This window comes from Argentina anserina, chromosome 2 (genome assembly GCF_933775445.1).
Source record: "Argentina anserina chromosome 2, drPotAnse1.1, whole genome shotgun sequence".
Classification (NCBI taxonomy): Eukaryota; Viridiplantae; Streptophyta; class Magnoliopsida; order Rosales; family Rosaceae; genus Argentina; species Argentina anserina.
Window position 1 is genome coordinate 22,138,295 of NC_065873.1, and position 27,949 is coordinate 22,166,243.

Sequence of the window (27,949 nt, forward strand, 5' to 3'; positions counted from 1 at the left end):
GCAAGCGTCTTTGACACGTGCCAATGACCCATTTGAGTTTTCATTCATTACATTATTGTACTCTAATTTTTTTTTATCGTAATTCTCTCAATTTTTCTTGTGGAAGAAAATGGCTTTGAATTTGTGTAGGTTTGATGTCTTTATTATTTGATTTAGAGACTCATAATTTTATTGGTTTAAAAAGTTAGGGAAGGATCACAGTCCATGAAAGAGATGGGAAATATTGGTACGTCCTAGTTCACTTAATCTATCTCAGAAATAGAAGGTGGGTGAAGGTGCATTGTATCTGGGGTCTCTGATGCTGTGATTCCAGGCTTCCAGCTGCCAGCAACTGTGAATCAAGATAGGCTTTGTACTGTTGTTTTAGGAGAAATATAAAATGAAGCCCACAGATTAGGTACAGTCTATGTGCTACTGTTTTGTCATGGCCTTTGGGTTGGTTGAATACTTGATCCATATCATGATCACTCTCCGATAGTCAAAGAAGATCATATGATATAGGTGAAACCCTTTACTAATAGAAGTGTAGTTGTGACCTAGTGGGTACCTGATTGCTCAAGGGTAGTATGGGTTCGTTTCATCAATAATTCACTTGGTCCCAAAAGTATAATAATAATTTTCACGATAATGAATGAGTTATAACTTATACAAAGCTTAGGAAGTTGTCGCAATTTTCTTCTTCAATTTTCATTCGATATACATGCCGGAGTGATCCCAAGAATCTTGAACAAAAAAAGATAACAATTTTGAAAATAAAGTGTTGTGTCGCATGCATAATTAGCTACACCAAAAGGGTAGAAACATGTACACAACCTAAGGCCAGCCATAAGGCTAGTACTTGTTACATCAGTTTATAGTCTCCTCTTATGAAAAAACATCGTAGTAGGTAGGTAGATATGTACACAGCCGGAAAATTTGGAAGCGCCGGGGCAGGGAGCCGGATCAGAACATGATAACAAGTCGATGAGTTAATCAGATGGACCGATCATCTTCTCAGGCACCACAAGACTATCAAACTCTTCACTAGTTAGCACAGCAAGATTCAATGCAGCTTCCTGCAAGAGTGTTATTTTGTTGTTAGGTTTTAATATTTAAACTGTCCAATGATTCAAATTAAGGACTCTAGTAAGGCAAACAAGCAAATCATATGAACCTTCAAAGTTGATCCCTCCTTGTGGGCTTTCTTTGCAACTGCTGCGGCATTATCATAACCAATTTTCTGCAACAGAAACAAGAATCTGTTCCTGAATACAAACATTCATAGGTACATTATGAACATATAGGCACAATTGCGAGCAGAAGCTTACAGGATTCAAAGATGTCACCAGCATTAGCGACTGCAAGAGCAAAAATTTAATTAGCTATTGGATATGGCATTGACATACTAATCAGTTCACCAGTCTTTGCAAAGAATAAACTAACCTCATGAAGTAACTTTGAGATTCTTTCCTTGTTGGCTTGAATTCCTTTCACGCAGTTCTTTTCGAATGAGACAGATGCATCACCCAGTAACCTTAGAGACTGCATATGCATATATTTGATCAACTGAGTTTCTTAGCATTGCATTATCACATGGCAAGTGATAAGTCTTCTCAAGTAACTACAGTTTATTCAAGAACAAATTTTAATTTTCAAGTATATTTGATCGCCATATACAATAGAACATACATGTAGAAGACTATTAGCCATCATCGGTTTGAATACGTTAAGTTCAAAGTGACCATTGGATCCACCAACTGAAATGGCTACATGGTTACCCATAACCTGCATCACATAAGAAAACAAGAGCAACTTCTCATACCAACAACTTCAATGACTTCAGAAAATTCAGACTATCTTCTTGAAATAGAACTAGAGACACTTTACCTGAGCACAGACCATTGTGAGAGCCTCACACTGGGTAGGATTAACCTTTCCCTGCAACAGAACATGAACCAAGTGAGGATGACAAGTTTAATAGGACTAGCATATAAAAAGCTAGTACTGATGGATGATAAGGTGGGTAAGATATGAGAGTTTACAGGCATAATGCTGCTTCCAGGCTCGTTTTCAGGAAGATTAAGTTCACCAAGGCCACAACGTGGACCGCTGTACAACGAAAACACCATGAGTTAGAATTGATAAACACACAACTGATACAAGGTGCCTCCCATAACTAAAATAAGGTGTTATGCATGATCCAATAGTGGACAAACCTTCCTAGGAAACGTATGTCATTTCCAATCTTCATCAGAGAAGTAGCAATTGTATTTAGAGCTCCACTAGTTTCCACAAAAGCATCATGGGCCGCCTGGCATAAACCAAGTTACATAGAGCTGAAATATCAGATAGATGAATACAATATACGATACATAGATTATACCAAATACTCCATGTAGTTAAATATCTAGTCAACAAGATGAAGTAGGCAACATGTAGTACTAACCAAGGCCTCAAACTTGTTTCCTGCTGTAACAAATGGTAACTTTGTTTCCTCAGCTACCGCTGCAGCTATCTTCACATCAAATCTTGATGACAAGCAAAACATAATTACAGTGAGTTTTGCAAATTTCCTTCACAGCTAAACTAGTAAACAAGCTGAAATTTGCATAAGCTATCTTACCCCTTTTTCGTGTTCAATCCAGTCCCAACAGCGGTGCCGCCTTGTGCAAGCTGCTCAAACAAAATTGACAGGCAATCAGAACATCCAAGCAAAATAACAAACAGACAGGAAAGCAACAGATAATCAGTTGAGCTGCTAACCTGATACATTCGAGGAAGAGCGCCCATGACTCGATCAATACCATACTTCACCTGCAGACAAAGCAAAAGGCTATTGGAAAGATTGTCCTAGGACCTCTGTGTATATATGAAATATTCTTGTGAAAAACGAAAATTGCTATCAAGCTGTACTTTAGGCAAGTAAGCTTACTTGTGTAGAATAGCTGCTAAACTCTTGTCCTAGAGTCAAAGGTGTAGCGTCTTGCGTGTGAGTGCGTCCGATTTTAACAATGTCTTTGAATTCATTAGCCTGGTTATGATAGAAAGGTGGAATCAAGAACAAGTGCTGATATTTATTAAGAACACGAGAAATTAAACCAACATTTTCAACATTAGATGTATAAAAGTCTGTGCTCAAGGATAACCAACCTTTGAATCTAAAGCAGCATGCAAAACTTTCAAACTCGGTATGAGCCTTGAATTTAGTTCCATTGCTGTTGCAATGTGCATGACCTGAAATGAGAAATTACACACAACTCTCAAGAAAATGGCAAGAACAGAAAACACACTTGCGCAACGAAAATAAACAAAACAAAAGGCTTACAGTTGGGAAAGTGTCATTAGAGGATTGTGATTTGTTGACATGGTCATTTGGGTGCACAAACTTCTCGCCGCGCTTATGGCCAAGTATCTCAGCTGCTCTGTTTGCAATGACCTGTTCACAATCCAATAACATCATATTAGGAAGATGAACAGGACCAAATTAACTTGTTTACGTATAAATGATCTGCAAACCAACCTCATTGGCATTCATGTTGCTTTGGGTTCCACTACCAGTTTGCCAAACAACAAGAGGGAAGTGCTGGTTTAGCTTTCCTTCAGCCACTTCTTGGGCAGCTTCCATTATAGCTTTCCCTATAGATTGATCAAGACCATACTCCATGTTCACCTGCACCAATTTTTAACCAAGTGATTAAGCTCGGCAATTGTCTTTGCCACTCCACAAGTCCCTCAGACACAAACCTTGGCAGCACATTTTTTAAGGACGCCGAAGGCCCGAATAATAGGTTCAGGCATTCGTTCACGCTCGCCGCCAATGTCAAAATTCTGCAAGGATCTTTGAGTCTGTGCTCCCCATAACCTGAAAGTCACATTCCGAATAAGCAACTCACTTCATAATAAACATACAAAAGAAAAATAAAGGTGCATGCAGGCAATGGAAGAACACTAATTACTTGTCTGAAGGAACATTTATGGGTCCAAATGTGTCCCGTTCCTCTCTAAACGATCCTGAATCAGATGTCATTTTCCTGGATAAATTAATCTTTACTTGGTTGTGTTCAATCCTCGTTCTCTGTTTTGGCAAATACACACACACACACACAATTTTCTTTAAATCCTCTGAGCCAAAAAAAGCAAATACTCGCCGGAAATTATGTAAATTTTAGATTTGGGTATGACTATTTTTGACTACTTATGGCCGGCTAACCGCTGTTGGCGCCACAAGTATGAACCTCTAATAGATTTGTAAAATCTGTGGCGCATGTATCCCTTTGTAACTAGGACTAATATGTAACCTCAGGAAATGACCATTTCGTTAACGTCTTAATGTGATTCAATAAATTTCAGAAATTATGGTTGGGTGGTAACAGCTAATAGAAAGGATTGAAAAGGACGGTAGATTGCTCCTCTTATTCACTGTGTTCATACAAATAAAAGTAGGCTCATCACATGTTTCTGTTCAATATAATATTCCTCTATTTTATTGCGATTACCTGTATTGTTACAAAATTTGGAAGCATTTCCATGAGAGACCCAATTCAATTGTGGGGAAAGCCTCAAGAATATAGTTTGTAATCATTATGAATTTACTTGAATCCTTATTTCATCTGGAGAGAGGAAAAGCAAAGATGAAACATGAAGGCTTGATCCTTGAGAAACTGTCAGTAAGTTGGTCAGTCAGTCGGGCCAATCATCTTCTCGGGCACCACAAGCGTATCAAATTCTTCACTCGTTAGCACCCCAAGTTTCAATGCAGCATCCTGCATAATTGTAATATCTTTGTTGTCAAGTACTTAAAAGATCAACTATCCAAAAGTTGCAAAAGTTACTAATTTCACTGCAAAATCAACTAGGTATTAAGTACTCTAATGGAATCAATATGTTGCATTCAATTATGCCTATGCTCCTATTGACACACGCTTTGATAATAACGTTAATTTTGATGTTTTAAACAAGAATAGAACTGGTGCTTGATTTTAAGCTGAGTCAGCTGTAAGACCAGAGTAAATGGTTATTATCCATTAACGCCTTGCACCCCAAGAATGTGCAACATAGAAATTTCCGATCAAACAAGGGTACAATAAGTACCTTCAAAGTGGATCCCTCCTTGTGGGCTTTCTTTGCAACTGCCGCAGCATTGTCATAACCGATTTTCTGAACACGAGGAAGAATATCATTCTCATTTCAGAAAAACTAGAACAAAAACAAAAAAAAAATACTAGTATGAGTGGGATAAAGTAATATAAGTCAGCTTACAGGATTCAAGGATGTGACCAACATCAGTGACTGCAGTGCCATAAATTTGACATACACAGTGCGAAGGAAGAATGTAAGTTAGCAATGGGACATATTACAAAGTTCAATATTCTTCACAAAGTTTAAACTAACCTCATGAAGTAACTTTGAAATTCTTTCCCTATTCGCTTCAATTCCTCTGACACAGTTCTTTTCAAAAGAAGCAGATGCATCGCCAAGTAATCTAACAGACTGCCAGTAAAGAGTCAAAACACCAGCTCAGTGAACAAGTGCCAATGTATTTGGTGAGCTAGTAGGGACAGGAGACTCCCAAAACGAAATGAAGCATATGCTAATACAAAACTTAAGGACAAATCTTCAGGCAGGTCCACCATAACCAGAAATAGGCTTTTTGATGGTGTCCAAGCTTTCAAAATAAACTATTTATACAAATACCCAGGCAAGTTATACCTAAAATCCAGAATGCACATTTCAGGAAAATTTTACACTTGATGGATCCCATCTAGATTATCTTTCATTTTCTATAACGCAGTGAACTCCAAAGCAAGATTTTTTTGTTTGAAAAGAGCAAGAAACTTGCACGCTAGTTGCTAAACTTATTTGAATTATAAAGGGCAGTATTATGACTTGAATAAATATTTTCACAGTTTACATGAGAACTTACATGCAGGAGAGCACTAGCAATCATGGGCTTGAAAACATTTAGTTCAAAATGACCATTAGATCCACCTACTGTAATGGCCACATTGTTACCCATAACCTGCATGAAATAAATATAAAAAGAAAAAAATAATCAAAACCGAAAGTACTTACAAATTACTACTACTATATTCGATCATCATAACAACTTACCAAGGACTACCTAATTATAGAATAAAATAAACTTTACCTGAGCACAAACCATTGTGATAGCCTCACACTGGGTTGGGTTAACCTTCCCCTGAAACAGAAAAAACTCGGTCAAAACAATAAGTTCAGTGGGAAACTGCTCTGAGTTGCATAATCATGAGCGGCAAGGTTTGGGAGTTTTACTGGCATAATGCTGCTTCCAGGCTCATTCTCAGGAAGAATGAGTTCACCAAGGCCACATCGTGGACCACTGTACAACGAAAGCACCATGAAGTTTATAACATACGAAGGGCATTAGAAGAGGGGATGAGGAAAAATCAGGTATTAGTATTTAGTACACAAGCAGACAAACCTTCCTAATAAACGTATGTCATTTGCTACTTTCATCAGAGAAGTAGCAACCGTATTCAGGGCTCCACTAGTTTCCACAAAAGCATCATGTGCAGCCTGGCAGAAAAAACAAATGCATCAATGCCACAATGTTAATTTTTTGTAAACAATGCAAAAAATATGTACTAGCTGCTACATTCAGTTAAAAATCTTTTCTAGCCAAATAAGAGACTTTTAGTCAGTGACTAACCAAAGCTTCAAACTTGTTTTCTGCGGTGACAAATGGTAAGTTTGTTTCATCAGCTACTGCTGCAGCTATCTTCACATCAAATCTACGTGATAGGCAAAAAACTACAACTGTCAGTTTTACAAAATCTGGAAAACAGAAGTACTCATTCTAGAGGACGGGAAACATGAGATCACTACAAATGCAAAAAAAAAAAAAAAACACAAGTGTTCTGTGAACACAGCTAAGATTTTATCAAGAACGTTAAATTACAAAGCAGGTAGCTGTCCAAATTGAAGAAAGTTAAATCTAGAATCAACGCGAGAAAAAAAAGAATGAAATGAAATTATGAACACATAATGCTTCAAAATGTACATCAAATGGCATTGCAGAAAACATAAGATATCACAACAAAGAGGTAATATTCTTATAAAGTGCTATTCATACCCCTTCTTTGTATTCAATCCAGTCCCAACAGCAGTACCACCCTGTGCAAGCTGGTCAAATGAAATCAACAAATTAGTATTGATGAATGAAAATAAAAAAAGGCAGAGAAAGTAAATGACGGTTTTTGAGTACCTGATACATGCGGGGTAGAGCGCACAACACTCGCTCGATTCCATACTTGACCTGCATCCAAAGAGTAGCTTTTAATAAATCTCTCAATAAATGGCTATCCACATGTCTAACCATTTCAAAGAGGGAAATGTGGCTCAAATCAATCAATGCATGAGGAAATGAAGCATACTTGTGTAGAATAGCCGCTAAATTCTTGCCCAAGAGTCAAAGGTGTTGCATCTTGCGTGTGAGTGCGTCCAATTTTAACTATATCTTTGAATTCATCAGACTGGTCATATAGAAAACAGATGGAATCATGAGACATGTTTTACATATAAGATTATATATAAATGATAGTAAATTTATTGAACCTACAATTCAATATATCTATACATAAGAGAAACAAAACCTTTGATTGTAGAGAAGAGTGCAAAGTCTTCAAATTTGGAATCAACCTTGAATTTATTTCCATTGCACTGGCAATGTGCATAACCTGGTAATCTCACACATGAGTCACTAAACAGCAAGAAGTAAAAAGAGAACAATAAGGACAACAAATAAAACAATAGCCATACAGTTGGGAAAGTGTCATTAGACGACTGCGATCTATTAACATGGTCATTCGGGTGCACAAACTTATCGCCGCGCTTATGGCCAAGTATCTCAGCTGCTCTGTTTGCAATGACCTGTGTACAATCCAATATCGTTCACTAAGCTGAACAAGTAAAAATACTTTGCTTCACATTAATCGGCAAAAATCAACCTCATTGGCATTCATGTTACTCTGCGTTCCGCTCCCAGTTTGCCACACAACAAGTGGAAAGTGCTGGTTCAGCTTCCCCTCGGCGACTTCTTGCGCAGCCTGCATTATAGCTTTCCCTATAGACTTGTCAAGACCATACTGCATGTTCACCTGCACCGGTTTTTCAATTTCCGATACGCAAAAGTTCAGCTAGGCAATTCATCGAGAACCTTATGTGCATCTATCAAACTCAGTCAGCTTCTCAAATTAAAAAGGAAAAAAAGATGTAAAGACCTTGGCAGCACATTTCTTGAGGACGCCGAAGGCGCGAATGATAGGCTCCGGCATGCGTTCGCGGTCGCCGCCGATATCGAAGTTCTGCAGCGATCGCTGAGTCTGAGCTCCCCATAGTCTGTGTTTTGGAAGAAATCGAATCACGTCAAAAATGAAGAAGGATGAGACGGTTTGAGAGTTCAGATGAGGATTGAAGTTTATAGGAGTTGCTTACTTGTCTGAGGGGACGAGAATGGGACCGAAGGTGTCTCTTTCCTCGCGAAACGAGGTGGAGTAGCTTCTCCAGCAAGTTGCGGCGTAACGGGGCGACGTGGAACCGGCGGAGACTCGCCGTGAAATGACGTAGATGGCCATAGAGAGGCGGAGGTTGAGGTGGGGAAGGGAGTGGCAGAGCGGCGGCGGTGGTTAGAGTGATCGGAGAGAATTGGGGGAATGTGAGAGAGAGATGATGATGGGCGAGAAGTATGGAAAGACTGCGAGTCGGGTCGAAATGATTGGGCGGCGTGCCAGAAAGGGTGGACCGTTTAGGTGAGAGAGAGAGTAACGGATGCGTATCTCAACGAATCCAACTTGCCTATTGGGGCGGAACAGAGCAGGAGGAAGGCCCATATTCAATCTCCTTGGTGCCGATTAGTCTCTAGACCTCGAAAACTTTTAGAGATACGTATCATGTTAATACTTGTTTGAGCTCAATTTAACAAAATGTTAAATTTTAAGGGATTTAGCCCAACTACTGATACATGCGGCCCAATAGTTGTTTTTATTTTACAAGATCTACGGAATCCTATTTGCATAAGAAAGTTGTTCGTCAATATCAAAAAATAATTATGAGTTGTCAAAGTCGACAAGGAAGTGAGTATCATAATCAAATTTTTTACGGAAGAAAATCTATAATCGTTGAAATCTTAATCTACCTACTATATAAATGGGTGAAGAGCACATATACACAACTCTCAACATACAAATCAATATATCTACTAAACAAGACCTATCGGGCAAACCTTATTCAAGTCTCCTCGAGGCAAACTAGTGAACATCTACCAAACCACTAAAGACCTCACGTCCTTAGCAACTTGATTTACCTATTAAAGTTTTGCTCACTCACTCTGCGGTGATTAAGTATCGATGGCGACTTGTATTAAGACGCAAAAGAAGACTAGGGCAGACCAGACGACCTATATGTCGGACCAAGTGAAGAAAAGTTCTCAACCTTCGTCACATTCGCCAGCATTAGAAGTTAAGACAACGCAATCATATTCAATAAACTCTCGTACGCAAGTACTGCACGCCTACGCACACACAAGCTCCAAATAGAGAACGTTCACCAACCCGAGCTCACCAAGCAGCGTGAACAATACTCTCCAAAGTTGTGATGTGTAACGTGTTTGTTGCTGTGAGGGGTTTCTAGCATCAGATGTTGTGTTTTAGAACTTAGTATACAATCATTGAGATTTTTTGGTACACTACGTATAATTACATGACAAACGTAACTGTAGATGGTTTAAATTTTGATTTTCTCTACATATGAATATGAAAAATTATATTCCAAACTTTTTTTTTTATACGTTGTGACGGTTGTGTTCCAAACAATAGTGAGGCACATTTGACCTATAGTGGGTATAATCGCGTATCACATTTGCAGAGTAAAAAAAAAAACTAGGCAATCTTAGAGCTTTTGGTACATTGAAACATATCATGTGATGACAAAGCACAAAAAATAACACAACATTGTAGGCTCGAAGTAGAGGTTCTTTATAGACCACTAAACATCAAGATGACTGAATTTTTTAACCAAAATCTTATTATTTTATTGAGTTAAATGGCGCAATTTTTGTTGAGATAATTGCAAGGTACGTTTTTTTAATTAAGAAATAAAAAACAGAACAAATCTCACACTTGAAGTACAAAGCTCAGGGACTAAAATTTGTTTCATTTGTGGCTTGAGATATACAAAGCTCAAATAACTATAACATATTTAGAGAAGAATACAATCTACAAACTGGGTTGAAACCATGCATGTGACTAGAGGTGACAAATGGGTCAAAAAGCCCGAGTCCGGCACGGGTTCGACCAGTTAAAAATCGGTTTGACATGCCCCAATTCCGTTATTTTGTAATGGGCCGAATTGGACCTAGATTTTTTAGCTCATGGGCCCGACACGACATGTGTACGATAAATTCATTGGCCGACCTGTTAAACACATAATTTTATATTATTTATATAAATATTTAAATAATTATAATAATAAGAATTAAATATTATACCTTTTAAATATAAACCTCTTGATTATTTCATTATTTTAATTATATTATGTTACAAGTATCATCAAAGTGGTGATAAAAAAAATCATATTTTGACATATATAAAATTTTAGAAATAAGATTATCAAATGTGTTGTAGTATTTTATTTATTTTGATATTCTAAATAGTTATATAAAATAAATATTCTAATTACCTATTTTTTATGTTAATTATGTCTTATGATACTAATGGGTGGGTCCACCCGCTTTTTGGCTCGGTACGGACCCAAGTTCGACCCGACATGAGCTTGGATCGTGGATCGAACCGGGCTTAATATTTAAACAAATAGGCATGACCGACAATATAATCTGATGTCCGAGAAGGCTTGCTGACAGTACAAACCTTTTCAAACTACCAGGGCTGCCCTGATTGTTTGGGGTAGCTCAACATGGGCATGGATTAATGGATTAAACATATGATATTGGGTATAATCTTCGGATATAGTCAACAACCATCCTAACGAAGAATAGCACATTTTCCCTATAGTTTCTGGTGAATCAAGTTGGTAAATCTGACCTTTTGTCATGCTGTAAATGTTACGGATGGGAGCATTGATCTCCTTTGAATGAATGAGAATTGGAACTCTATGCTGCAACCTTAGACCTTCACTAGATTTTTCCATGATCGCTGCAGATCGCCATGATTTGCAAACTCCTCGGAAAGCAAAGAAGTCCTTCATGGAAATGATATGCTTTGGGAAACAGCTAATAAAATCTTGATGAAGGCCCGACCAGTCCTTGTGTGCCATCCTAGTCACGACCTTCTTCTTTCTTCTGCAAGTACGGACCGTTGCACCCATGGCGATCAAATGCCTAATGCAATGTAGTCATCAGTCCCTTATTGGGCTCTAACCAAGAAGCACTTGGTTTAGAACATGAAACCTATTGGAACTACAAATCCTTATTGAAATAGGAGAATGGATGTGGTTCATATGGACTGTTAGTCATATATATATATATATATATATATATATATATATATGCGTGTGGATATATTTTCAGTGATGGTATATTTGATCCATTTTGTATACAAGATTTCATGCGTGCCCATAGGTAAGAATTGTCTGATGTCTGTGCGGCAGTGGCAGATTGCATTACTATGATCTTATCCCTGCATTTTCGATTCTAATATCTGATATATTCTGGTTGCACTGTCTTGTCACTACATTTCATTGATGAACTCATGAACTGTATTGGCTATATATCCAATATATAGCATTGTCACCTTTAATCGGCACTGCACCGGCTTCGAATATATTAATCACTACATGTTTCCAAGATCAAGCAGCCAGTAGTCAGCTAATAGCCTAATACTGATAAGTGATCATCTACATCACATGACTCATATTTGATACGATTTACTTGTATATGGCATGGTGTATTCTAACAGGGGCACTTTTCAGTTTTCACAACACACACATTTGTGATTATGCATAGGTGAACACCACAGACTAAAGACTAGAACCATTTAAAATTCACGGTCGGTTACGAGGTATATGTGGATAGGATGAACGAATTATTGCGTGAACCACTAAAATTGGTCACTGTGTTTTGTTCTTGCAAAATTTATTGATCAAACGAAAATGGAGCACTTGCAAGAATACAAAATTAACATGCAAGAAACATCACTTATCTCAAAATTCCTAAGAACTATATCCATCCATGAAGGTGAGCACAATTGAATCTATCCTATACATTGTTCTTCTCTTTTTTTCTACCAAAGAGGATAAGAACAATCCATCCTAATCCTACTACGTCAAATCCTCTCAAGTTCTCCAAGACGAAATGGGTTTTCCCTCTGGACCAATAAATTCTAGATGATATCGAATTATTCACACACCAGCCACTAGGATGGCGCCGCAAGTCTTGGTGAAAAAAAAACCTTCCAAACAAAACAAAGTGTAAAAAGTAATAAAAATAACAGTAAATAAAAAACGAAGCGACGAGACGTGTTCTAAAAGGTACAATTAATCCCAGAATTCTATGTGACCGTACGAGGATTCTCAAAACACAACCAAATCAATCACCACAGTCACACAAAGACAGAAAGTCTCCCCAAGAAGCTGCCCAACTGAACACAACCGGGTCCCCCGGCGGCCCCCACCAATGCTGACGCCGCAATCGGTTGTTGTCCGCCGTTGCTGACGCCAGCGTACGACGGCTCCCATCATCACCCTTCAACGTACATGGTCCTCCAACCGCCCCACCACCACCGCATGGCTCATCAGGCAAAATTTATAAGTTTATATATAAATTCCAAATCAAATTGAATGATTAAATTACAAAACTTTCGCTGGTGCTAAATTGTAATGGGGGCTAGCTAACTTTCAGCTTTCAAGGGGCCAGAGTTGTGTCGGCAATGTCATGATTTTAGGGCCTGGAATTTGCTCTGTCAAAGTGTAACCGAAAACCTAATTGAGCTTTTCCAACGTTGATTGCTTTTGTTAAGGTTCTGTAACTAAAAATGTAAATCAAGGAAGGGAGCTGGCTTTTTCTTTTTTTAAGCTGTCGTTTTCTTTTACCACCCTTTTGTTTCTGTCTTTGTTTCCATACACTTCATTTCCATTGGCATTATATACACCAACAGAGCTCTTACTTTGTTTTGTTTCTTTCGTTTTGTTAGAGTTTTAGCTGGCGTCTGAGTTTAGCCGGTGACTATTGACAACGGTGGGAGATAGAGAGACTCATGAAGAGGCTAGTAAGTACGTTGCTTTTGATGTTTTAATCTATTTTTGATTAACATGTTCGATTTTCTATGATCTGGATTTGTCTAGGAGATATGCGAGTTTGGTTTGCTAATTGATTGGATATGGTGTGTGTAACAGGTAGGCAATCAAGGGTGGTTCAACCTTTTCGTGTTGTGTTTTCTTGTTTACAGTTGTGGCTGGTTTTGGTTCTGGGATTTACTAGTGCATTACAGTATCATGGAGAATGTGAAAACCAGAAAGCATTGGATCCCAGGCCTCACAGTGTGTCGCTTTTGGAGTTTGGGGCAGTCGGAGATGGGAAAACATTGAACACGGTAGCTTTCCAAAATGCTGTTTTCTATGTCAAGTCATTTGCTGATAAGGGTGGTGCTCAGCTCTATGTTCCGCCTGGCCGGTGGCTCACTGGGAGCTTTAACCTCACCAGCCACCTCACGCTTTTCCTTGAGACCGATGCGACTATTCTTGGATCACAGGTTAAACCATTCAGCAGAATTAACTTGTAATAAACTAGCTGGTTTGGTCTGATAGAGTAATCAATTTTAGTAAATGTTTGCAATGTATGGTTTTGTGCAGGACTACACTCACTGGGGAATAGAGAAACCCCTGCCTTCTTATGGTCGCGGGATTGATTTGCCAGGTTGGAGATATCGCAGCTTGATCAACGGAGATGATCTACATGATGTGGTTTTAACAGGTGAGGATCTCTTCATTCATAAATGTATAGTTGTCTGATGAGTGATGAGATTCTATATACTGGAATAGGTTAAATATTAACTATCTCCACAATTCTGTAAGAGCAGGTGGTAATGGAACTATAGATGGACAGGGTTCAGTGTGGTGGGAGCAGTTCAGCTCTCATTCCTTGAATTACAGCAGACCACATCTTGTGGAATTTACCAGATGTGACAATGTGGTTATTTCGAATCTGACTTTTCTGAATCCCCCTGCTTGGAACATTCATCCTACATATTGCAGGTACTACTTATCAGTTATTAGGTCATAAGTCTCATTTTCTTGTATGCTTGCGCAATGTCTTATACGTTATGTACAATAACGCAGGTATGTGAAAGTCCAGAACATAACTCTTCATGCTTCTCCTGCATCTCCATATACTAGTGGTATAGTCCCAGGTTCGTCTTTCTACACCTTTTGACTAGTGCTGCTTGGTTGTCTTAGATAACATACATGCATAGTTTTATCCGAAAACTTCAAATAGCCTGGATTCTAGTGTTATGTAATGCATCTATAATATTGACTTCCAGATTCATCTGAGCATGTTTGCATTGAGAACTGCAACATTAGCATGGGCCATGATGCAATTTCTCTTAAGAGTGGTTGGGATGAGTATGGAATAGCCTATGGCAAATCGACCAAAAATGTCCACATCCGGGGCGTCAACCTTCAATCTTCTTTAGGCTCCGGCCTAGCATTTGGGAGTGAGATGTCTGGAGGCATATTGAACGTACTAGTAGAACGACTTCAGCTGTCTAACTCATTTATTGGCATTGCACTCAAGACAACTAAAGGAAGAGGAGGATATATGAAAGACATAGTAATATCCAATGTAGAAATGGATAACATTCACACAGCAATTCAAGTTACTGGGCAGAGTGGCTCTCATCCTGATGATAAGTTTGACCCTGCTCAACTTCCATTCATTAAAGGAATCACCTTTGACAACATGGTTGGCAGAAACATTACTTTTGCTGGGAATTTTTCTGGAATCTACGAATCGCCTTTCACGTCTATTTGTCTCTCAAACGTGTCATTCTACATGACTTGGAATTCTTCTAGCTCATGGTTCTGTCGCAATGTGAAGGGGTTTTCCCAGCAGGTTTCTCCAGAACCATGTTCAGACCTCAAGGACTCATCTTTTAATGCTTCCTCATCTTGCTTGTTTTCTTTATACACTTATAATTCTGATACAGATTTTTGAGATACCGAAAAAGAAAGGGGGAAAAAATCATCTATTCTGTACATCAGAGATACAAGAACTAGCTTGCACTTATACATTGATTTTACAAAATAAATCTCCATTTTTTACAAACAAGCATGATCGACCGGTACCGTCCCATGAGATTAATCTTCTGCATTGCTGTTGCATCTTGTTAGTATATATCTCATGTATTACAGTATTACTACCCCATTTCTCCTGATTTGTGTACAAGGAAATTTTGCAGATAGAACTTTGCTTCAATTGTTTTGCAAATTTACAATGTAACTACATTGATGTAATTTGTGATCGCTCCCCAGATCAATCAATGATATTCATTTGGCACTTTATAGTTATTGAAAGTGAGTTGTTCCTTACCTTCTCTTCCATTTTCACAAATCTATACCTATCCATTTTTGCTTAAGTGAAATTTTACCAAATGTTAAAATTATGAAGTTGGGTAATGAATAGACCCCTCTGCATTGTATACCACTATCATTTCTGGCTTGATGTCCGCGGCTGCTACTGTAGAAGGATCATATGTCATTGTTAAATATTCAGTTTGGTAGTAGTCTACTAGTATACGACATTATATCTTACTCATCTTAGCACATTTGTTTTGGCCTTAAGCATCAAACAGAAACCAGTATTATGTAGCTTTAGCAGATACAGATTAACTATAAACTTCTGTAATTATCACCAAAGTTTATTTTAATCTCATGTCCAAGTCGAACAAAGATTAGAAATTTACAACCAAAAGGCACTGGATGAAGATGACTACTTGAGTTGGTGAAAGTTGACCAGAAAAGAAAAGAAAGATCAGGCAAGAGGCTGCAGCTACTCGTAAGCACCAGGACTTTCGAAGAGGTAAGCTTCAACTACTTTGTACATGCCCATTGCTCTATCCTTGCCAACCCTGATCTCTTCCTCTTTGATCTCAAAGTCCCCAACAGCTTGGTACTCACTCATCATCTTACAAACACATCCTCCATTTGCAGAAGGTATGAACCTGACCTCATAAGCAATAGACTCAATCTTGTCCTCCAACACATCGCCTTCGATCAACGTGTACTTGCACATCAAGTTTTCTACATCCAAGGTGTCTATTCTGTTCTTCATGTACTTGAAACGAGTACCTGCAGGTATAAACACATGACACTGTTAAGATCACTGAGCAATGACCAATAAATATGTTGATGATTTGATTTAGGTGTCACTAATTGCTTACCCTCAGCAAAATTGATCTGTTTGATGGATCCTGCTCCTCCGTCACCATGAATGATTTCAATGCTCTTAATGGCCTGAGGCATGAGCTTTGGGATGAGGTTGTGGGAGTCGATGATCAAGGCCTTGAACAGTCTTGCTGCATCTACTGGACTATTAAACTCCTGGCTCAGATTGATGACACCCATGTTTTGGCCTGAGCTTGCTGATGAAATTGACCAGAAGACTTTAGATATGTGGGAAGTCTGTTTAACAAAATCAGTATATATAGAGACTAGATAATTTAGGATTATGTGAACACTGTATTCATCATCCTGTGGTTTTTCACAAGTGGAATGATTCTACGTAGAAGTCATGGTACACACAATTTGACCCTATAAGCCATCATTTTATAGTTTTATTTTTCCCTCATGGCTACAAGATTAGAATTATTTTTGTACGAGTCACTGATAGGCGCGTGCATGACCTCGACGGCTCAAAATTTTCAACTAATATAGAAAGGGCCTGGAAGAAGTCCTTACTTTGAAGCTATCTGATGGATTTGGAACTTCTACATTTTATTTTATATCAGCATTATTGGTGTTGTTATAGTCATCATCATAAATTAGGTAAATGAAGTAACTGTTCTTGTCGTTACTTAATAGTTAGATTTTAGAAGCATCAGACTCATTTTAAAATTAAGGTTGAATGCACCAACTTGTTCATTACAGATGAGATGAATTCGGTTGGGGATGAAAATTCGTCAGCAAATGCCCTTTTCAACAAAAAAATCATGTTCAACATGTTTTTGAAAGCTAATTTGATCATTAGTTGTTTCAAGTTTCAACTCGAAAGTAAACGTAAGAAAAGGAAATGGGGAGAATTTATAAACAGGATTATCTATCATCCAGAGAATTTTAAATGCTAGGACACTCATATGCATATGTACAAGCAACTCGATTTATTGCTGCATTTATCTGTATACTGTATAGATTACAAGATTTTGTCTCCAAGTACATGAAACCTCTCTTTTCTCTGTAAAAAAATCAAAGAAATCAATGAACAAAATAAAAATAAAAAATAAAAAATCACCCTCTGAACGTGTCAAGGTAACACTTCTACTTTCTATGAGCAGCTTTGCGTTTCATCTCGGCTGTTGGAGCTAGCTGCCTTGCAGTCCTGTGTGGCAAGCCATTTAAAGGTTTCCGTGAAGGCGAAGGGCCTAGAGAATGCTTGCTGCAGAAATCATGAGCAAAACTTGTTAGTAAATAAGCATGCTACAACTTACAAATGCTCTGTAGACTGTAGAGCGATAAATACTTCAAAATCCATGTAATTACCTTAGTTCTGGGCTTTTAACTGGCTTTGCATTAGTTTTCTTGATTCTAGACCCAATGCCGTTACCTGCACTGATAAGTTTAGTTTGATTGAATTTCCAGAGCAAATCTGGCTCTGAAGAATCGCTTGTGGCAGCATCAAGGTCATCCATATCATCATTACTAGCAACATTGAACCCATTGCTTGCTGTGAACATGTTGTAGGACTGTTCTGGATATTTATTAGAAGAATCTTGGAGATACTTTTGGTAGAAAGTATCGGATAAGTTCTCATTGTCTGCCTCCCAGCCTCCCAAGGGATTTCCAGATCTTCTTACTTCTTGCTTGTTCACCATAACTTTATCGACCCAGTCACCTGAGCCCATGTCTTTCTCTTCATCCCCATGATTCTGGCCAGGACTCTTAACTGGAGGCCATGGAGGTGAATTTGCTAGTAGCTCATCAACTTCAAAGTTTTGTCTTTTTTGCCTTGGGGCTGAGTTGTTTTGAAGCTACAAAATCAGTGCATCAAATATAGTTTCAGTTAGTCATCAAATATAGTTTTATCTGGATGATAGTTAAATTCAATCTGGGTCATATTGCAGTAACTGAATATAAATTCAATCTGGGTCATATTGCAGTAACTGAATAATTGTTAAATCAAATGGGACATATCATACTTGATACTAATCTACAGAAAGTCCTAGATTAATGAAACCCTGCACTAGAAAGTCCTCCAAGAAACCAACTCAGTATCAAACTAAAACTTTGGCATCAACAACATAAACCTTTGAAGTATAGAAAAAGTAAATACTTAGATGTTCCCTCAAAATATAGACGATTATAACTTATAAGTGTTTCAGAATGTAAAGACTGCAATAGTTGATCCTATCTTAAAGATTCCCAACCTCCTCATTACTCAAAACTTTACATCCTAGTTTAGTGGAGTTGTATTAGTAGTTCAAAAATTAAAATAGAGATTAAATTAGCTTGACCTGTATATGTTCAAAGAAACCTTAATATTTGTGAATTACTGTTAATTACAAGAGTTTACCTCAATGTTGCCAAGATTTCCCATTGGTTGCCGGCAGCCAAACTGTTCTCCCATGATGTCTGTACCCTGATAGTTCAAAGGAAGAGGCAACAATTCTCCTGCTTTCATCTTGTAATTATCAGAGCTACCTAGAACAGGGCGTTGCTCAGCTTCCTCTTCTTTCCTGGCCAGTGCTGCCCTAAGACCAGCTATCTGAGAACATTTCAATAATACATCAATTCCATGAATGCTAAGCTAACCATTTGAAGAGCCACACACGTGATATTGCAACAGGAAAAGAAGAAAAAATGCCTGTAAACACCTGTTCTTTGAGAGCCTTCACATCTGCACCATCTTTGTTTACTCTGGCAGCACCAAGCTCCACTGTGGCTACTCGTTCAGCAAACTTAAGTGTACTTATAGTTTCATCAATAGCATCTGGCTCAGGGCTTATGTGAACAAACATAAGCGTCTTGGCCTGTCCACCTATAAATTTGACAGTAAACATATCCATGAAGATTAAAAAAATTAAATAATCTAAGGGCTGAAGGATTTTTTTAACTTACCAAGTGAATCTTGGAGCAACTGTGTTAGTTTGCTATTCCTATAAGGAACATGAGGATTCTTTTGTGCGAGGGAAGCAATCACATCACCCAAAGCTGACAGAGACCTATTAATATGCTGTGCTTCCTTCAATCTATCCCCAGTTACTTCAGATTTGTCCACCCTCTCACTTCCTGCAAGATCAACCAGGTGCATACATCCACGAAGAATAGATCCGGTAGTCAAATCCCGTCCTTGAACGTGAACAGTCAAGCAGCTGCAGATTGATAAAAGTTAAACTTGGTGAATAAATTCAAGCACATTCATGAAAACATCACTTTTTCTCTCACACACCAATGGGATTGAAGCAAAATTCTTCCTACCTGTGAGAGCGACTACTTCGATCATTTAGAGCAGTTGCACCAACAACCCGATTCTTATGTCCAAGATTCATCAGATCGATAACATCAGATGTTGAGGACACACGAGTAATATTTGCATCTGGCACACTGTAACCTGTCTGAGAACTATTGCGAATCTCTAATGTACTAAATAAGTTAAGGAAACCTCAAATGGGACTAGCATGCAATCAAGACTTGAAAAAAAAATGTAAAAACATGTATCATCTTCATTTTCACCTGGACAGAATCTTATAATATTGGAAATGCAACATGAAAGCAACAATTATTATTTATCAAGATAGAACTGATATTGAAAGACATCTTTAGCTTTCAAGTTATCCATGTTTGAAAACTAAAAAACTCGTGCCACATGTCATGTAACTGAACAGATTTCAGAAAAACAAAAATAGCAGTAAATATCAAAATTAGTATAGGATATCTTTTGTTAGCTCCATCAGTAACAAGGAGGTCCCGGACTTGCTCGTTGTAAATCTCAATCATCTGAACAGAAACATCATAGTGGAAAGTGTCCTTTCTTTGATCTGCTATGAGGAACAAGTCTCCCAAAGCCCTATAATTTACACCTTGGCTTTTCTCAGTAAGCTCTCTGGGTCCAGTCTGATATGAACCAACAAAAGTTAATAATAGTATACTTAAAAAAGCAGAAACACGTGAAATATCATTTCTACAGATGTAAAAGCATAGTACCATCGTGAAAGTTTTTCCCGATCCTGTTTGACCATATGCAAATATGCAGACATTGTAACCATCAAGGACAGAACGAATCAGTGGTTGCATATCAGAAAAGACGTCAGCTGCAAAGTTCAGTTAAAAGCATAGAATAACATTAGTAATTGAATCTCTCAATCTTTTGTTTTTTTTAATAAGAGGAAAATTTCCTCATAAGGATAACCTCATCAACCTTGGGTTGAAGATGGCCCAAAGACTTTGTTGAAACTAAAGATTCTTTGTTGATTCCCATGCCTTGAAGGGGTGTTAACAGTGATATTCCCATCTTCCATATGATCCACACAGCTCAAATTATTTGACTGTCCGGATAAAAAAGGTCTCACTCGACAATAAACCCTAATACTTCCTGATCAAAACAACAGACAACTAATTAACTATTTTGAAGACTGGCATTAGGAAGCTGAGGGCAAGTAGCGATATTTTTACCTTTGAGGTCTTGAACTTGATTGTAGAGCTTCCGGTTTTCTTCAAGAACTTTGTGATATCCACTTGCCGCATGAGCGAGGCCATGAATGTGCAAACCTATGGAAGCAAAAACTTTAATAAGAAAAAGATTTCTGTAACCCCCTCTTTAGAGAAGATGGGCAAAATGAAACATCAGATATTGTCTTTCTAGATCTGTACCAATATTCTGGAACTCTTCATGAAATTTCATTTTCATAAACTGAATACCAGATTTTGTAATGTGAAGGGTGTGCTTTAGTTCCTGCAAAAATTATAATATATAAATGCACTACCTAATTAACGTATAAAAGAAAAAGAAAAATGGAGAAAACGTCACAGCTGAAACTTACCTGAACATCTCTTTGTTGTTGATCAAAAATCATTTGCTGTTTAAGCAGCTGACTTTTCATTTCCTCATCAGAGATGTAACTTTTATTGAAGGATTCCTCTTTCTTTAATACTTTGAGATTTTCTGGTATCTGATTATCATTTAAAATACACAGGTAATTCAGTAATAATTCAGTTTGTACATCAATAATGAATATGAGTTGTGCTTGCTTTTCAATAAGTAAGAACTGTTACCCTTTTATCACCAGAAGCAAATTTCATTGGAGGTCGGTTACCATGAGAACCAGTTGCATCTTTTGAACTTGTATTTGTCTATAAGATAATACACAAGTGAGTTTGGAGCTAGCTGCGTCCAAATTTTAATAGAAGGCTGTTCAAACAGTGCAAGTTCTAAAAGGTCATATGTCCAGATAGAAGAACGAAAGACAGGATTTCAAAAACACTCACTTAGGACCTTATTGGATGCGAAGGTTGAAGTTTCTGGTTATCAAGAACTATTGGATGCAAAATTTATATTTGGGGTCCATCTCATACAAGTTATGCAACTAATCAATTACAGTGATGACTCCAGTCATGTTTCTTACCAGGAAGCAGATATCCATGCAACTAATTTTTTCTCAGTGTTAAAAAGGAAATGAATTATTTAAAGGAGAAGTATTAATAACATACCAACTCATATTGGCCGGAAAGACGTTTCTCAAATTGCTCCATAACCTTATTTAGGACAGACTCTACCAACTGATGCAACCAGAAGAATAAAATGACCCACGTTATATTAGAAGATAAAATTGGCAGTAATATTGCTGTAAAAATGGTAATATTAATCTGAAAGTTTGTCAAGCACATCCTTATGATGACTCTGTAAACAGTTTTTAAGTAGCAGATGAGTAGTACCAGATAAGAGAATGCTACTCCATATAAACTAGAAAGTAACTAATATCAATCCTTACCATTGGAACATCTTCAGGCTTCTTATCTGACAGTACTGCACGGACAAGCATACTCAATGAGCCTGAACTAGTCTGCTATAATATGCAAAGATGAAAGAAGATTGTGGTCATTCCTTCAATTAAATTGAGAATACACAGGTACAATGGATACAAATTGAATTGTAGAATTTCAGATTACCAACCATTTTATTAGAATCAAGATCAGTGGTGAAGGAGTTCAAAGACTTTTCATTCATTGATGAGGTCCTTGACAAAGAATTCATAAATGGCTCCGAATTTTTCCTCACAAAAGACTTGACTGACGTGGTCGGTTTTACATTTCCACCAAACTTCCATGTGCCATTTCCTCCTGTTTGTTTCCACTCACTGTAGGATTTGAGAGCCAGAACTGTACTTACAATCCTTGCAGACTTCCCTCCCTGAAGATAACCAAAATATGAAGAATATAGGTATCATCATACAAGTATTATGCTTAGTCATTTTATGAGATTCATCAATCAACTCATAATTATCAATCCCCTATAGATTGTTTATGTGCAAACACGTACTTGTTCAAGATCAGATGCCTCAAATGTAGGAAGCCCCATCTCCTCGATAGCAACACGGAAGTTCCTCAAATTCTCAAAGTATTGGAACGCCTTCAATGCTCCATCAGGGGTCGAAGCTGAATCAGATGGACATTCCACCACCTGAAGAGCAACAAATACGCAAGTTATGTAAGGAACACACATACCTAATCCGAAAATGACGATTGCAATAATCGAAAGCTATAGGATCAGGATCACAACCTTGGGCACTACTCCGGTCTGAACCTTATTGATAGCATTGCAGAGGATAATCCCACTCCTCAATCCAAGCCTGAACTCTTCCTCAGTAGGCTCTGCTGGCAAATCTTTAGCCGCGACGACGCCGATCATCTTTCTAAGCCACCCAGCCGCCTCATTTCTTCTCGATGCTACACAAAAACAGTCAGTCAGTCCACACTTAGTTCTAACAAGCCTGAACTAAGATGTCAGCCACCAAACCAAATTCTCCAAAAAATCCGCGAAATTCGCCCACATTGCTCCGGACAGATCATACTAAATTGAATTTTGAAACAAAATTGTCAGGTGAAAAGCTAAACAAGAGTCTCATACCGGCTTGCTCAACTTTCCGAAACTCGACCAAATCAAGATCCCCGACTGGAGCACTACACTGCTGCTGAAGCACATCCTCCACGACCGAAAACATCGAAACTGCCCCTCCACCTGCCGCCATAAGCTCCCGAACAATCCAGCACTCAAAATCAAAATCCAAATTGATCAAATGCTTAACAAACTGGCATAATAAACACCTCTCACTCGATCCACAGGGCCGAAAAATTCGGCGAAATTGTTAGTAATGTAATGAGAGAGGATGTGGGAATGCAGATATTAGCTGTGAGCCTCTCTCTGTGTTTGTTGTTGGTGGTGGTGTGGGATGTAAAGGTTTCTTTGTTTCCAATTTAGAGAGAGAGAGAGAGAGAGAAAGAAAGAGAGAGAGACTCAGATTCTCACAGAGAGAGTGAGTAGTCCATGACCTTTTGCTTTTCCTCTTCCTCTCTTTATTTTTTTTTCTGTTTTAATTTTCAGTCCCCCTCTTCTGCTGTCTCTCCAACTGCCTTTTCACCCGAACCTGAATCCGAGCCTCTCGGTTTGAACCCTCTTACCCACTACATTTTCCGTTTAAAAAAAATATTGGCTTTGTTACATTTGTTGGTTTTTAGTGGGATTTCTTTTTCCGCCAAAATAGCCGAACCAACCGCATTTATGGCGCGTGCGGGGAAGAATTGGAGCCAATTTTAAAGGCTCATGTAGATTCGGACGTTGCAGCTTATCGTCCTATTTTGGAGGTTAGAAGACAAAGATGGAACGAAGCTCAAACTCGGGCGGTACACAGTACACTAAGGTTCCTATTTTGGATATCATACCATATTTTTTCTTAATAACGTACCGACGCATCTGTGCAAAATCTAGGGTTATAGTATGATCCTAACTTTATATATAGCTCTGATAGTTAATAACATCTTTAAATGCCGATATTTATTTACTACTATTGAAGGATTGTTTACATCTAAATGTATATAGAGACAGGCTGCAGCTAATGCACTTGCTGTGATCTGTGATTAGAGTATATATACATGTATCACCGTATAGACTTGGTAGGGGGTTCAATTACTAAGGGTGTAGAATTGGCAATAGCTTAAGAAGAATTGAAGCCATTAGATCCAGTTTTTCCACATGTTGCCATCTCACAGAAGGTCTGGTGGATTTGTTACTCAGGAGAGGATCTGAATCCATTTTATGCTCACTATGAGAAATTAATACAAAACAATTTTGATAATAAGAAAGGGACATGAAACCTAAATCTTCACGAATTGAAGAGGATGAAAACAAGAAGAAATTAAAGTATAACAACTTTCGATTTTAAAACAAGCAAGGAATACAAAAATGGAATCCCATATATATAGTTTGAGACGCACAAAATGTGGGAACAAAAATGCGCGCCAAATTAAAAGAGTTGATCATTGTGCTTAACATGATGTTAGGTAGGTCGGAGAAGATGAACGTCAAACTAATTAATGAAGTAGAAGCAAATTACAAGCTAGTAATTAATTCTAGTTTATAATTAGTATACCAGTGACTTTGTTGCATCTCAAAGCTAATATATCAGAGCATTTTGACCTCATAATACTCTGAATATGAGATAATTGAACAGCTACCAATACATGAGTAAAGACAACGAAGGATCAAACGAGGAGATATCCAAAGCTCAATTCAAGTTGATAATGATTCGACCATCTCAATCTTGATGGCCAATTAGGTAGAGCGACCATTGCAGTACATACGTATAAAACGACATAACTTATATCCATTTGAATTCAAAATGAATTCGAACTACTAATATAGTATTGTGAAAACATATGGCTGGATAATATATTATATATGAACCTAACTCATTGGCCATGACATATATTACAACTATATTTGGAAGTACGTGGTGCAATATTTGTCCATTTCACATATAACGTCATCTTATCATGTTAAGCGAATTAGAGGCTACCCACCCCCCCCCCCCCCCCCGGCACTGCCTTTCAAGCCACTCTTTCTATTAAAGTTAAGTTTTACGATATTTCCTTATTACGTACTGTATTTCGATCAGAAACATATAGTGATGAATGCTAAATTGTATTTGTTGCATGGACCATATTTCGAATACAGATGATCGAATGCACTTAATAACATATCACGACGCATCCAAATATCTGAATATACAAACTTGAGCCAATTAAGATAGGTATCCTTTCTACATTCAAAAAAGAAGAAGATAGGTATCCTTTCATTCTACGTATGATTAGATCGATCTAATACAGTTAAGGAAAATGTTTTGGCATCATAATCTCATGTGACATATTTTGTCATCTTTGTCATGGCAACAATTACAATAATCACAAAATGTCATTTTTAAATGAAAATACAATCATATCTTTATTAATCTAACGGCTCTAGATTATTATTAAAAAATTGTGTTTTTTTTTCATCATTTATTATTTCATCACGATATATAATGCTTTCAAAATTTAATAAAATTTTTGATATATATAAAAGTATGCTTGAAATATATAGATATATATGGGTGTGTGCACGCGCGCATGTGCGAAATATATATATATATATATATATACACATATATATTATATTATATAATATGTATATAGATGTGTGTGTGTGGGCGTGACTATATGGTAATTGTAGTATACTCTAGAAAGATTACCATAAAAATATTGTATTTATATGGTAAATATAAATATGGTATTAATTAAGATATGTATATTATGGGTAGGAAAAAACATTTGTTACCTTACATGTCCTCTATAATTAAGAATATTACCAACAATGTCCATCTTTATGACTTTTTGTCACTAAATATGTCAAGAGTTTTTTCCAAATTTACTTCATGACTTTTTCAATTTTTATATTTTATTTAAATTTACAAATTATATTAATGGCTATAATTAATGAAGATAATTACCATATATTATCTATCAAATTATTAATTAAATTACAAAAAATGAAAAAATTTCTAACCAATTATTTAGTATGAAATAGTTTTATTTTGAAAATATTTTTTTTGCACATATATATATATATATATATATATATATATATATATATATATATATTGCGCGCACACACACACATTTCAAGCATATTTATTGTAAATATTAAAATTTTAAATTATATTTTAGAAGTATTATTGTGATAAAAAAGAAATAAATGACAAAAAAACCAAAAATATATATTTTTATAATAATTTAAAACCGTTAGATTATTAAGAATATGATTATATTTTCATTTAAAATGACATTTTTATTATTATTTTAATTGTTGATATGCTACATAGGATTACGGCGCCAAATTTAGTGTCATATTATGACGCCCTATCAGTCCTCTATAGTTAATTAGAGCTAGCCTAAAAGGTTTGGAAGCATGAGCTAACATATATATGAACTTAGAGCATCTCCAATAATTTTGGCAAAATTTATCTAAAATGGAGAAGCAAATGCCAAAATCTCCAAAAAAAAATTATGCTCAAACTCAAACAGTTTCTCTATTTTGCATATTTATGCATTTATTACATGTAAATAAAATATTATATAATCATATTTTTATAACCATAAAATATTTTATCTATTTAATTTGCTAGTTTGAAATAAATATTAAAATTCTTTATTTTTTTGATTGGTTGTTATTAGAAATTGAGTTATTAGACAAAGTGTAGCATTTGTAATGCTCTTACTTCTGCAAAAATTTGTAAATTGCTGCAAATTTGGAGAATTTATCATTCTCTCTCATCTATTTTTTTATTTTAGAGGATATGATATATAATTTGTTGGAGTGGAAAAATCACAATATTATCTAAAATTTATCTTTTTCTCCAAAATGTCAAAATTGTTGGAAATGCTCTTAATATAGATTACTTTATGTGACTATATGCATAAATCCAATTAGTATTCAAAATTGCCGACTAGCTAGGTTGGCTAAGTGTCATTATCAGAAAGAAATGGTTGTTGAAAGCAGTAACCGACCAATATTTCTAGTCATCTTAATTAGGTCATAACCATATATTAACCAATAGCTATAGCTACACACACATAACCATTATGGGAGTGAGATCTAAGTTAATACGTAACAGAAACTAGGGACCCTAGCTATATATATAATATAGAATAACTTTGATGATTTTTGAAATTGATGAGTTACAAAATGAGCAAAAGAACACTTTACGCCCGGATATATAAACCTACCAACTAGTGGTGAAAGACGTACGTTTGATTGTACATATATAATTGATTCCAACATGCACATTGATAATTCGCATCCTTATTACGTAGAAGTTAAGGTTCAAATCAACTAATTAAGTATAATAGCTAGGTTGCCAACAATTAAAACTCGAAAACATTGGTCTCCAAGTCTCCAATATATGGAGCTTCATGCACGAGAAGTCGATCATCAACCAGCTAAAAATAGATGTTGATCAATATATGGAGCTCATTTACAATCACAATACGAAGGTGGAGTTAGAAGGGTGATCAGGAGAGCTAATCGATATTGACAGTTTTGCTCAGCATGCATGCCGCGCCAATTACGTTCGGCAAACCAAGTTGAACTACTGTAGCCATCCTCTTGTATCGTTATTTTAAAGAGGCTCGTAAGAGTCGTATCTTAGCTCCTAGCTATAAGATCTTATATATAGAACGAGCA

At 36.9% G+C, this 27,949-nt stretch overlaps 5 protein-coding genes across 7 annotated transcripts in view; 2 read left to right on the top strand and 3 right to left on the bottom strand.

The window, feature by feature from the left end:
• The window catches only part of LOC126783240 (small ribosomal subunit protein S13, mitochondrial-like), a 96,257-nt gene that overhangs the window by 46,807 nt on the left and 21,501 nt on the right, over nucleotides 1–27,949 (top strand). The window lies entirely within an intron of this gene.
• Nucleotides 724–8,687, bottom strand: LOC126783225 (fumarate hydratase 1, mitochondrial). 3 transcript variants are annotated; one of them, XM_050508649.1, is made up of 18 exons: nucleotides 8,452–8,687; nucleotides 8,238–8,355; nucleotides 7,965–8,114; nucleotides 7,777–7,887; nucleotides 7,611–7,694; nucleotides 7,392–7,490; nucleotides 7,223–7,273; nucleotides 7,091–7,140; nucleotides 6,668–6,749; nucleotides 6,440–6,534; nucleotides 6,271–6,337; nucleotides 6,128–6,178; nucleotides 5,903–5,998; nucleotides 5,371–5,469; nucleotides 5,239–5,268; nucleotides 5,071–5,136; nucleotides 4,696–4,742; nucleotides 954–1,008 (listed from the first exon to the last, which is right to left on the bottom strand). In XM_050508649.1, exons 1-18 carry the CDS (start codon nucleotides 8,589–8,591, stop codon nucleotides 969–971), a joined length of 1,476 nt encoding a protein of 491 aa, XP_050364606.1. In that variant the 5' UTR covers nucleotides 8,592–8,687; the 3' UTR covers nucleotides 954–968. The 3 variants fall into 3 exon arrangements, with proteins under 3 accessions (XP_050364607.1, XP_050364606.1, XP_050364605.1); XM_050508650.1 differs by lacking the exons at nucleotides 4,696–4,742; nucleotides 5,071–5,136; nucleotides 5,239–5,268; ... (12 more) ...; nucleotides 8,238–8,355; nucleotides 8,452–8,687 and adding exons at nucleotides 1,154–1,219; nucleotides 1,308–1,337; nucleotides 1,423–1,521; ... (11 more) ...; nucleotides 3,724–3,841; nucleotides 3,936–4,006 and having other exon boundaries at nucleotides 724–1,055; XM_050508648.1 differs by lacking the exon at nucleotides 954–1,008 and having other exon boundaries at nucleotides 4,370–4,742; nucleotides 8,452–8,686.
• LOC126783226 (probable polygalacturonase) lies at nucleotides 13,158–15,745 on the top strand. Its single transcript, XM_050508651.1, has 6 exons — nucleotides 13,158–13,239; nucleotides 13,363–13,718; nucleotides 13,819–13,939; nucleotides 14,046–14,220; nucleotides 14,305–14,375; nucleotides 14,508–15,745. The coding sequence occupies exons 1-6, from the start codon at nucleotides 13,224–13,226 to the stop codon at nucleotides 15,179–15,181; spliced, it is 1,413 nt and encodes a 470-aa protein (XP_050364608.1). The 5' UTR covers nucleotides 13,158–13,223; the 3' UTR covers nucleotides 15,182–15,745.
• LOC126783239 (major allergen Pru ar 1-like) lies at nucleotides 15,864–16,743 on the bottom strand. The gene is made up of 2 exons (XM_050508668.1): nucleotides 16,407–16,743; nucleotides 15,864–16,314 (listed from the first exon to the last, which is right to left on the bottom strand). Exons 1-2 carry the CDS (start codon nucleotides 16,588–16,590, stop codon nucleotides 16,016–16,018), a joined length of 483 nt encoding a protein of 160 aa, XP_050364625.1. The 5' UTR covers nucleotides 16,591–16,743; the 3' UTR covers nucleotides 15,864–16,015.
• LOC126783222 (kinesin-like protein KIN-14I) lies at nucleotides 17,333–23,666 on the bottom strand. Its single transcript, XM_050508644.1, has 19 exons — nucleotides 23,303–23,666; nucleotides 22,955–23,121; nucleotides 22,715–22,855; nucleotides 22,349–22,585; nucleotides 22,167–22,241; nucleotides 21,886–21,954; nucleotides 21,451–21,528; nucleotides 21,219–21,347; nucleotides 21,049–21,130; nucleotides 20,851–20,946; nucleotides 20,597–20,770; nucleotides 20,383–20,489; nucleotides 20,112–20,292; nucleotides 19,657–19,816; nucleotides 19,297–19,550; nucleotides 19,053–19,216; nucleotides 18,752–18,943; nucleotides 17,722–18,209; nucleotides 17,333–17,617 (listed from the first exon to the last, which is right to left on the bottom strand). The coding sequence occupies exons 1-19, from the start codon at nucleotides 23,421–23,423 to the stop codon at nucleotides 17,500–17,502; spliced, it is 3,033 nt and encodes a 1,010-aa protein (XP_050364601.1). The 5' UTR covers nucleotides 23,424–23,666; the 3' UTR covers nucleotides 17,333–17,499.

Coding starts and splice junctions, on each gene's coding strand:
- LOC126783225 (XM_050508649.1), bottom strand. CDS start 8,591: ATGGCCATCTACGTCATTTCACGGCGAGTCTCCGCCGGTTCCACGTCG. Junction 6,750..7,090: donor GGATTGAATACAAAGAAGGG/GTATGAATAGCA, acceptor CCTATCACGTAG/ATTTGATGTGAAGATAGCTG. Junction 5,470..5,902: donor TTGCTAGTGCTCTCCTGCAT/GTAAGTTCTCAT, acceptor CTTTACTGGCAG/TCTGTTAGATTACTTGGCGA.
- LOC126783226 (XM_050508651.1), top strand. Junction 14,221..14,304: donor ATTCATCCTACATATTGCAG/GTACTACTTATC, acceptor ACAATAACGCAG/GTATGTGAAAGTCCAGAACA. Junction 14,376..14,507: donor TACTAGTGGTATAGTCCCAG/GTTCGTCTTTCT, acceptor ATTGACTTCCAG/ATTCATCTGAGCATGTTTGC.
- LOC126783239 (XM_050508668.1), bottom strand. CDS start 16,590: ATGGGTGTCATCAATCTGAGCCAGGAGTTTAATAGTCCAGTAGATGCA. Junction 16,315..16,406: donor ACAGATCAATTTTGCTGAGG/GTAAGCAATTAG, acceptor TTATACCTGCAG/GTACTCGTTTCAAGTACATG.
- LOC126783222 (XM_050508644.1), bottom strand. CDS start 23,423: ATGGCGGCAGGTGGAGGGGCAGTTTCGATGTTTTCGGTCGTGGAGGAT. Junction 20,771..20,850: donor TCAAGTTCAAGACCTCAAAG/GTAAAAATATCG, acceptor TGTTTTGATCAG/GAAGTATTAGGGTTTATTGT. Junction 19,817..20,111: donor TGATGGAGCTAACAAAAGAT/ATCCTATACTAA, acceptor TATTTAGTACAT/TAGAGATTCGCAATAGTTCT.